Source organism: Astatotilapia calliptera, chromosome 12 (genome assembly GCF_964374335.1).
Source record: "Astatotilapia calliptera chromosome 12, fAstCal68.1, whole genome shotgun sequence".
Taxonomy (NCBI): domain Eukaryota; kingdom Metazoa; phylum Chordata; class Actinopteri; order Cichliformes; family Cichlidae; genus Astatotilapia; species Astatotilapia calliptera.
The window spans coordinates 14,750,563-14,761,261 of NC_137433.1; the positions used below are offsets into that span (position 1 = coordinate 14,750,563).

Below are 10,699 nucleotides of genomic sequence, written 5' to 3' on the forward strand. Positions count from 1 at the left end.
CTTTTTCTTTTCTTTTTTTCACTTAAATGACCTCGGACAAGAAAGCCTATTTTTTCTGTTGTTCAATACTGAAGAAATTTAAACTTTATATGCAGAACATTGTAGAATATTTTTAAGGTTATCTGCTATAAAAAGCCAGACCAGGAAAATCTCCTTCATGTTTTTCTGTGTTTTATTCTCAGTTACTTTCACACAAAGGCATCTGCTGTGATGTTCACAATTCTGATGAAGTCAGTACTGATAAATGATCAGAATTATAATATTTCTGACTGTCTGGGGCTAAGTTGAATCGAATCGGGACTTTGAAAACCAGAATCGAATGGATTATAGAAATCAGTGATGATACCCAGCCCTAGTGAGCAGCCTAGGCACGACAGAAGTGGATGTAGCTGTAATAGGAAAAGAACTATTGCTAACTTCTCTGTTAAGTTAAGGCCTGATCCTTCTGAAATTCATAGCCAGTGCTCTGACACGGTGTCATCAATCTTTGAATGCTGAAAAAGCACAGTGTATCCAGAAAAACACATTATATTATATAAATTATTATAAAATTTGTGTACGCCTAACTTTAAAAAGTTAGGCGTACCGGTACGCCCATGGCAAAAAGTTAGTCTAGAGCCCTGTAAGCTAATGATATTTATATAAGAGCAGATGCATGCTGGTGCAATAAGCTGTATGTTTTACGTTCAATGGATGCATGATCTGATTAGTCGACTAATTGCAAAAATAATCGGTGACTAGTCGACTATCAAAATAATCGCTTGTGGCAGCCGTACTAGCAAGGCATTCCTAATAAAGTGGCCAGTTAAGTGTATAAGTGAAAATATCAAAAAAGGAAAATTCTGCTTTAAAAAGAAAAAAAAAACCATACACTATGAGAGAACAATTAAAAAACAAATCTATAACTACATTGACAATAAATACTGAGCATTATTGCCCTTCTGGAAAATAAGCGAACATTTATCACAACAGATCACTTTACCTAAACTTAAACCAGTGCTTGAATAATAATCAGACTTACCCAATTTGTATGTTAGCACATAGAGAACTGTCCAAGGTGTGCCAGGCACTGCCAGCAGCTTCCTCCACACCCTCCACGGCCGTACAGCATCTGCTCCCTGCCCTCCCTTTTTGCTGCCGTCTGCCTGCTGGCCCCTCACAGTCTCATCATCCAACACAGGGGCCCCCCACACAAACAGGGCTACACCAGCATACACAAATGTCAGCAGCATAAACATCCAGCTCCATCCAGCCACGTCAATCACAGCTAGCAGCCCACCTCCGGCAAACACTGACCCAGCTTTATACCCTACAACTTGTGCTGTGTTCCCAAGGCCCAGCTCCCCACGTCCTTTTAACAACCCCACTGCAGCTCCATCTACAGCAATGTCCTGAACAGAGGCCAAGGTGTTCATTGCCAGCAGGGTTCCAGCTACACCCCAAATATGTGCCTCTGGGGCCAGGGCAGCACTGGAGAGGCATGTTAGAGCAAGGCCAGAGACTGTTCCCACCAGCCAGCGACGCTTAGTACCAACTCGGTCCACCAAAGGCGCCCAGAGGACTTTGAGTACCCAGGGGAAGTAAAGGATCTTGGTAAAACCGATGCGTGTGAGAGAGTGCCCAGCTCCTCGCAGGTATACAGGAAGCAACGATGACTGGAGACCATAGGGAATGCCCTGGACAAAGTACAGCAGGCCCAAGAACACTAGTTTGTCATTCATGATCTATCCCCAAACGTGACCCTGTGGTAGAGCAGACACTGTCTTGGTCCATTGGTCAGGTCATCGTCATTGTTTTGATTAAAGGGGACTCCCTCAAATGGACTGGTTGTTCCAGGTGCGCAGGCCTGAAATAAAAGACAGAGTGTGAAATTAAAGGTTGTTACAGTGAACGTCCACAGCTCATACAGGCAGCCTTAAAAGGCTGGGTCTTCACTGCTGCTTTATTGCTTCTCTGCCCAGCTCAGTTACCAGCAACGTTGCCCCAGCTAACGAGAGCCCCCTCAAAGTCAATGACTCGTGCTAATCATGTTCAGTACTGTTGTCATTGCATCTGGTTCATCGTTTACCCTGCATCACAACTCAAACACGACTTTGTATCGTTTACATTTCACTACAGGTGCACAATTTAAGTTTGTTGCCTGGCTACCGTTAGCAAGCTAGCTTGCTCTCAAGCTAAACGTACTCAAGCGATTAGCTTAAAACATATTTCATCAGAAGTCCAGTATTATTTTTGGAATTTTATTTTGACCCGGAAGTAACTAGAAAAATATCAGCGTCTGTTCTAAGCAAAATCTTAAAGCATACTTAAAGGAAAGTTAGTTAGCTCTGTGCCAGCTAACCGGAGAGGGTGCTCCGCTTGTTTTCAGTCGGGATGAGCTTTGAGGTTGCCAGATTCTGGCCAAACAATCCCCCTTTCTGCGATGCTAAACCAAGAATAGTTTCTTCCATCATTTAAACTTGTTTTTTTTTTTTTTGACGTGAAATGATATATACCGGCTTTTAACCTCCTAGGACCTGGCGTCCACATATGTGGGTTATTTAGACCAAAATACTCAATTCTGCTCTACAAGGGCCTGATATCCACTTACGAGGACATTATACTGCTACTGTTCTATCAAAATTTTAAACTAATATCCTCATATGTGGCTCTTATTTTTCATAAAAACAAAAATAAGGTAAAAAAAAAAAATCTGGTAATTCTTTGTTTTTACATTCATCGGGCCCCAATATGCCCAAATATCAAAGAAAAATAAAAAATGCATGCCATGCAAGAGTTCGGGTCTTAGGAGGTTAAATATTTTTATTTTTTTTAAAAAAATTTTTACAATTACCACGCAAGATATTTTCATTACTACCCATCTAGTAATCACATAACGGCTGAACACGCTTTCTGCATCTGGCTCGGTTTTCAAATCAACACCAGCATTTCTATATAGCACATGATGGGAAAACACGTTATATGGACTTAAGAGACTCATTTAAAATGTATTCATATTGTACTCATACTACCAATGTGTAAATATTTGGCAACATCATATAAAATGTCATGGAAATGTATGTCATGGTAATTTGGGCTTTTAGATGAAACTTTATTAATCCCTTGGCTGGGTTCCTCCGAGAAATTCAGTTTTTTGGTTTTTTGGGGGGGTTTTTTTAGATTAGGTGAAATTTTTAGATTAGATGAAAATTTTAATAATTTCTTTGAACTTTTCTTTTTACAAAGTGGATTTATTGCACAGAATACATATTTAATGACTTAGATCAGAGCATGATGCCACCACCACCATCATGCTCTTAGGTTTGAAATCCTCACATTTACTCCTCCAAACAGATATCTTGTAATTATGGCCTGAAAGCTCATTTCTCATCCAATCATAAAACATCTCCAAAAGACATTTGGCTCGTCCGTGTGGGAAGCTGCAAATTTCATTCGAGGTTGTCAATTCTGGAACAAGGGTTGTTGTTTTGGTGGGCACCCTTGTAGTTCATGGTGATGTAAAACTCACTTCACTTAGGAGTGTGACGCTGGCATTCCAGCAGTTTCCATTTCATGACAAGCTTGACCCTTGGTGGTTCCTAAACATCCTAACCAATTTCCTGTCATCTGTGGGTGACAGTTTGGGTCTTCTTCCAGACCTTGGTAAAGTGTTGATATATCCAAATAACTTGTACTTATGTATAATTTTCATAACAAATGATAAATTATCAGGGTTTCCCCCCCCCCCTTTAGAAATAGCGCTAACAAATCTGGTTTATGCTGGCAAAAGTAAACTACTAGTTGTCAATCACGATCAAGTCAATAGGCCTTGGCTTTGTCCAGTTAAAGACATTGTAGAACCTTCAGCACAACTCCTTCCACCCTGGAAACATAACAATTCAAAGACATTCACACCCATAATGTATGCATGTAAACCTTGACCACTTATTTGTTCTCATGTCTGATATGTGTTGTATGAATTTATAAATAATCAAGACCACTTCAGTAAAAAAAGCTTTTATTTGCAGAACATCAAATCTCCTTCAAGAGCAATGGTAACATTAAGCTATTGGCATGTGGTGATCTGGATACATGAGCTGCACTGTGATCACATCAGCTTCTCTTTGGACTTTAGTTATAGAACCTAGTAAGTGCAAGCAAAGTCTGTCTAGAACATAGATCTTCTGGCATAATGCTATGAGATCTGCGCTGAAATAAAAAGGATTTCTCAGAAAGGAAACGGCCTATCTGCTCTGCCAACTCCAGGTTAGTATTCGCTCATTGCCAATATCATCTAACTATCATGACGTCTTGCAAAGAAAGACAGTCTTGTCAGGTCTCCACAAGCACAAAAGGCACATTATGTATTTAAGAGATAACAGGCGATTTTCCACAGTTGTACACTGGCATGGATATTCTGCTGTATGAGCTTTGATCCCAGCGATAGGCTGTTAGTTTTCACCCCCACAGAGAGCGAGCAGAATCTTCTCGTAATCATCTGCGGTGTCATCCTAAATGGGGAAAAATACAAGTTTGTTTTTTTAAATCCATAAATCTTTACATGTTTTCTTTTGACATTTTTGTACCGTCATATGCACAATCCATTCAAAACTGAACATCTGGAATGGGTTTAACTTTTAGATGTTTGCTCACCAGAATGTCCTGGTAGAGTGTTTTGCCATAATTCTTCTTGTAGTCTTCCTTGATCCGCTTCATGTCAATTTCAGAGCGGCTCACCATGATGCGGGTCAAGATAGGCTTGCGGGTACCTTTACCCTGAAGGGCAGAAAAGAGCCAGTCATGAAACATTTATATTATAACATACCATTGATTATATTATATATGGAAAAGATAACAGAAATATGAGATTAATGGGAATTTTTAAAAGTAAAAGGTTTTAGATTTGACTATTATTTCTATTTAGCGAAGAGCTGTTTTGCTACAGAACTTCAAGAACTGGACAAATTATAGGGGATTTACTCTCTATATCTATGCAGCTGACTAAATGAAAGTCAGTTTGTAACTTAAAAACCATCCACCTAGTTATCTTGTTTAGTAAAAACTGAGATCAAACATGTCAAAAGGAGCTCCAGTGGGCAAAGGAATACCCTTTTTCAGCATTATGATGCTACTATGTTCAGACATTCACCCAGTGATAAATGTATTAAATGCATGAAGACTCCTTTGTCCATGGCTCAAGTTTCTCATGCTGGGACACTTCTCCAGTTCATGGGAGCCTATTTCCGACACTGACTGAGTGGTTTATTATTTATGTGACTTAGCAGATTAGATCATTTATGTGAATTAGCCAAAGTTAGCAAATTCTGATCCAAAGCAGCCCAACATTGTTCACCAACAGCTTGCCCAAGGACACGTCAATATATAGATGCAGAAACTGGGGACTGAACATCCAACCTACTAAATAGCAGACAACTGGCTCTAAAACCTGAGCCACATTGACAGCCAATCAGTTTTTTCAAATGGCAATTGGCATCATCCAAATTAAGGAGTACTTCTACATTAATCCACTTGTGAATTATTTTCCCTGTAATATTCAGTTGTTCCTGTAGCAGCACATATACTGTACCTTCATGGCCAAGTAGAGTTTCTCTGCAAAGAAGGCAGTTCTGCTTCCAGCACACTTCACTGTGAATATATATTTTTAAAGTTTTAATCCAGTCCATCCAGAATATACTGATTTAATGCTAAAGTAATAGAGTTTAGAGGTTTCGTAAACAGAGGTTTGACTTTACCAACTGCTGTGAGGCAATTCTCAATATCTCCCTTCAGTTCGAGGTCAAGGGCTTTGGCCACATCCACTTTGCTGTACTTTTTGTACCTATCAAACACTGAAATAGAATACAGATTAGGTGCTATTCCTAAGAAGGAGATGTTAAAGATAAGACTTAAAAAAAATATATACTTAACGGTGCATCAAACAGACCTTGACGGAGATGAATGGCACTCCTGCTGGTTAGGATGTCGATAAAGACAGCGCAGTTCGTGCCCTTCCTGGCCTCTCCCGCCTCATACAGAGCCCTGGCATCACTGTCAACCAGCTGCTCGCAAACTCCTTCAGTCCTGGCAGCCTGCGATATGAAGAAACAGATTGATTGGTGTACTGATGGAATCAAACTAGCTAATTAGCTAATTTAATAAATCATAGATATTTTTAAGAGTTGGAAAGCTGAAAAAGCACAGTAAGCACAAACAATGTTCTATTTAATGCCACTGAATTCACCAAGAAAGCTTCACATTTCTCAAAATTTAATTAAAATGTGGCTTTCAACTTTAAAATGTGAACTGAGTTTGTAAGATATCCAAATGAGAGTACACGTGACTGTATGTGTGCATGTCTAGGGAGTAAGTTTGCTTTTTATAATCAGCTCAGTGTTCCAGCTTCAGTGGGGAGTCTTATGTTGTTTCAGAACTTAGAGCATCCTGGTGCTATGACAGAATAAATGATTTTGAGATCCTGCAACAGATCAGTAAATAAAACACACTCAAGTACCTTGCAGAGTGCAATGAGGGCCGTCCTGAAGTCTCCACTAGTGTCAGACTTGATGTCCTCTTCCAGCTCTTTCTTGTATTCTTGGCAAAGTAATCGCAAAAGTGGAATTAGTTTTCCCACTGACACTTGTGTCGTTGTTCAAATTTTAGCTTCTGGAAACTGAAGATTGTTGCTTGAACTTTGGCACAAACCTTCCTTGTAGACTTTCTTTAGGTCTACGATCTGCCTGTTGGTTCGGGAAGCTAAAATCTCAATCAGAGTGTCCTCGTCTGTTCCCAGACCCTGAGGCAGAGATGCACAGATAGAAGGATTGAGACAAAGTCTCTTAATGCTTCACAAAACCAGTTAAACACCTTTTAGCCACCTCCCTTTAGAAAAACAAAGGATTAATATGTTTAAGTGGGTGGATATCATCATGTGCCAACAATAAGAGATCATGGTGATACTAGAGAAAGCATTTACACAAATGTAGTCAAGTACTCTAATAGCTTTTTCTGTCAATGTGCTCATCTTAGTAATGTGTGTTTGTGTACCTTCATTGCCAGTTTTAGCTGCTGGGCATCATACTGGGCAGGAGTTTTCAACAGAGCCAACACGACTTCCTCCAGATCTCCCTTCAGAGCATTTTTCAGGGCTGTGTCCAGAGGCTATGAGGTATCAACGGATGATTAAATGTATGATCCAGAGGAAGTAATGTTTCCTGTCAGTTTTGGAACTTCTTGCTCCGATCGTGTTTGTCTAATTGTCATTACCTTGCCGTTGGCCTTCTGGTAAGCCTCTTTGATCTGCTGCCTCTGCTCGTTGCTCCTTTTGACCAGAATTTCAATAATGGTGTTCTCATCCACACCTGCACAAGCGAGTAAAACAAGCATTCCTGTCATTCTGCAGCAGTATGACTGTTCAGCATTCATTGTTTGGTGTGTGTGATCCCACAGAGAACAGAATGTAATCACATATGATGGCCAGCAGAGGGTGTTAAGATTCTTGACAAGGAAGACAAGAAAGTCTGTACTTAACACTTAGATACACATTGCAACGCCAAAGCATGCTCGCACACGCTCCAAAGCGTCCCTCATGCATTTCAGCTTCACCTTTTGTCTTGATGGCCTTGTCCAAGACTGCTGCATCTCCACTAGGGTTGAAATTGAGCGCTGGCTTCACCGTTCCTTCATTCTTTAAAGCCTGAAACGTGCCAGATTATTGTGTTTGGTAAATACTTGTCTGCAGTTTAGAGGAATGTACAAGGTGGGATACAGGGGTGCATTTTTCAAATGTTTTAACTACAAAAGTGTTGAAACCCAGTGACTGTATCCTTGAAATTAAGGCAGAAAAAAAAGGAGCCCCTACGGTTCCTCCCTTATTATTTCAGATGTCAACACAAAGCTTTTAAAATGTTGGCAGATGCCCTGTTTGGACTGAAGTGAACAATGAAAGAGTCCAAACTGTTATCCTACAACTTGTGCAACTTTTTCTAAACTTACTTTAAGAAATCGGTGAAAGGAGAAGTACCATTTTGTTCTGTTTGCAGAGTTTATAAAGGGAGGAGCTCAAATTCCGGCTTCAGTGACTCATACATTCCCAAAACTCTCTCTGGTTATCATTCTCTGTGCATATAATCTTTACAGTTCAGGCCCCTTTTTACTTTAATGATGTTTCTATAATTAATCTACCACCATTTTTTTTTTAGTTAATTTCCTTCCTCTCTTCAACATCTAAACTCATTCAATCTTTTTATATCGACACCTCCTACGCAGCGATTTTCTACTCTGCTGTACTGCCAGATCAGTTTTTCCACCCTAGCATACCACAGGAAGAGACGGGGAAAAAAAAGAAAAACAGGGTGTTTGGCCTTAGCAACTGGAACCACAGTGTTACGTACTGAATCATCGGGCATGCCCAAGTAAACGCTCTGCTCCATGAAGGCCTGGATGAAAGACATGGTGGGGAGTGGTCTGTCTGTAAGAGAGGAGGAGAAGGAGAAAGTCAGCAGTGTTTGATCCAAATATGAACATTTATCATAGCATTTAAAGTTTTGTTTCTCCTTGTGAGAAACAGTGGAGCATCTAAAAATAAAGTTTTTTGTAAATGTTGCTCAAAGTAGTGACTCTTTTGGCAATCTTCTAAGTTCTAAAGCATTAAACTAAAAAAAAAAAAAAAGGGGTTTCTTTTATCTGCTGTTGGAGAGGTCAAGTGCAAGTCCAGATATCTACTCTGATTTACAATAAGCAGTTTTCTATAATGACAAGCATCTGTAGCAAACACCCTGGCCACACCCACTCTCATCTCTGATACGGACATACATTATAATGTGGGATAGAACATATCTATTTATATCGATTGATTTTATGATAGAATTTGACTTCTCTACGTAGTTGGGACAGCCGAGCACGTCAAGACAAACGTTAACCTCACACTCCCCTCCGCCTCGTAAGTTGCACCAATCAATATACCTTGCTGCAACTTTAGATCTCATCGGGGAGAGGAGACCAAAAGCCATCAAATCTCGCTCCAAACTCAGCTGAGTTCAGAATCTACAACGCCAAAGATTTCCTGGGAGTCAAAAGACTTACCGTGTTGCCTTAAAGAGAAGAAGTTTGTCTCACCGAGTTTCCAGGGGCGTTGTAGTGACAGAAAGCGTGTATTTATACTCGAGCACAAACCACTCCTAGTGACGGGTCCAGCCCACGCCGCCCTCCGCGGCTACCATTGGGCTGAATCTCTGCTGTGTGCCCTCGGCAGCTGCAATCTAAACGCAACATCCGGATTCAGTAGAGAGCTGGCAACAGATCCTCCTGCAGATTTAAAACAGTCCCGTTGCTTACTTGAAAACATCTGCCGATCACGTGCCAGGTATAAAAAATGTTAATAAAAATTGTGATCTCGTGGACATGTAGGACATCTGGGAGTGGTGTGTTCAGGGTTGGGTTGCTGCTTGCGGCACAGGGAGGAGAAGGCTGGGCGGCAGGGGACTCTCTGGCTGGCTGGAGCACCAACCCGCAAAATAAAAAATAGAGCAAATTTCATTCATAATGTTGTAAATCCAAGCCCATTATAATTATAATTTGAATCTCGGGCTGTGCGAAAACCCAGAAATACACCCTAGACCAGCGGTCCCCAACCTTTTTTGACCGGTTTATGGCCGACAATATTTTCATGGACCGGCCTTTAAGGTGTCGCGGATAAATACAACAAAATAAAACTAGTACCGGTACCGAAAAAAAGAAAATTTATTCATAACACACGTGAAAAGACCCAGGAAAACCGAGTAAACGATAAAAAACGATAACAAAATAACGCTGAAAACCGATAAAAACCCTGAAAACTATACATTTCACGCCTGAGCCTCAACTCTCGCGGCCCGGTACCAAACGACTCACGGACCGGTACCCTAGACAAAGTGAATCCGTGAACTAAGGTGTAGGTCTGTTAGGTTATGTTGTGGTGATCCTCTGGTTGGGGGATGTTTGTTCATACTGGAGTGCAAAATTAAAACCAATGGGAGATGGACAAGAAAAGGTCAAAGCCATCAGGTGCTCAGTTTAGAAAAAAGAGAAAAGAAGAGGAGGAGAAATGAGCAAAAGATACAGATAAGCAGATGTGTCATTGGATAATGGCAGGTCATGTATCCTGAAACAATCATAATCATAATTCTTTATTAATCCCTAAGGAAATTATGTGGGTTACAGTTGCTCCAAGAAGAAAGTGTAAAAATAGTAACAGTAACAGGCTAAACTCCAAACAATACATTATGTTACAGATTTTACACATTTAAGAAATAGTACCAATATATACAGATCACTCAATTATAAATATCAAGGATTAACAAAGGTGATTATAAATAAATATCAAGAAAATTGACAAGAACATTATAGAGTAGAAAAGAGCGTATGGATAAAGGGTGTAACTATTGCAGTGTTGACATTGTATTAGATGGAGAGGTTGTACAGGGAGATGGCCACGGGCAGGAATGATTTCCTGTGTCATTCAGTGGTGCTTTTTGGTAATCTCAGTCTCTCACTGAACGTGCTCCTGTTAGTAGCCAGCATGGCATGGAGTGGGTGGGAGGTATTATCCAAGATGGTCCTTATCTTGGACAACATCTGCCTCTCAGACACCACCCTAACGGAGTCCAGCTCCATCCCTACAACATTACTGGGCTTGTGGATCAGTTTATTTAGTCTGTTGCCATCTGTGACCCTCAACCTGCTG

General features: G+C 40.5%; 2 protein-coding genes across 5 annotated transcripts in view; both read right to left on the minus strand.

Annotated features, from left to right (window-relative positions):
• The window catches only part of slc33a2 (solute carrier family 33 member 2), a 50,702-nt gene extending 48,264 nt beyond the window's left edge, over positions 1-2,438 (minus strand). For 3 of the 4 annotated variants that reach the window (XM_026186813.2, XM_080309028.1, XM_026186811.2), the window contains exons 1-2: positions 2,307-2,422; positions 1,022-1,846 (exon numbers count right to left, since the gene is read on the minus strand). In XM_026186813.2, the coding sequence (XP_026042598.1) occupies positions 1,022-1,721 (700 nt within the window). In that variant the 5' untranslated portion in view covers positions 1,722-1,846; positions 2,307-2,422. Of the gene's footprint in view, positions 1-1,021; positions 1,847-2,306 lie in introns of all 4 variants that reach the window. The other variant, XM_026186812.2, reaches the window with a different exon arrangement.
• A 1,542-nt stretch (positions 2,439-3,980) lies between these two features.
• Positions 3,981-9,211, minus strand: anxa1a (annexin A1a). Its single transcript, XM_026188192.2, has 12 exons — positions 9,061-9,211; positions 8,370-8,446; positions 7,582-7,672; positions 7,243-7,337; positions 7,024-7,137; positions 6,682-6,772; positions 6,491-6,570; positions 5,924-6,068; positions 5,733-5,828; positions 5,567-5,625; positions 4,633-4,755; positions 3,981-4,490 (listed from the first exon to the last, which is right to left on the minus strand). The coding sequence occupies exons 2-12, from the start codon at positions 8,427-8,429 to the stop codon at positions 4,431-4,433; spliced, it is 1,014 nt and encodes a 337-aa protein (XP_026043977.2). The 5' UTR covers positions 8,430-8,446; positions 9,061-9,211; the 3' UTR covers positions 3,981-4,430.
• Between the last annotated feature and the right edge of the window lie 1,488 nt (positions 9,212-10,699).

What these genes read in the sequence shown, in the direction of transcription:
- anxa1a (XM_026188192.2), bottom strand. Translation starts at nt 8,429, where the DNA reads ATGTCTTTCATCCAGGCCTTCATGGAGCAGAGCGTTTACTTGGGCATG. An exon ending in AGCTAAAACTGGCAATGAAG is followed by an intron (nt 6,773 to 7,023) that starts GTACACAAACAC and finishes TCTCTGCCTCAG; the next exon opens with GGTCTGGGAACAGACGAGGA. An exon ending in AAAGAAAGTCTACAAGGAAG is followed by an intron (nt 6,571 to 6,681) that starts GTTTGTGCCAAA and finishes TACTTTGCCAAG; the next exon opens with AATACAAGAAAGAGCTGGAA.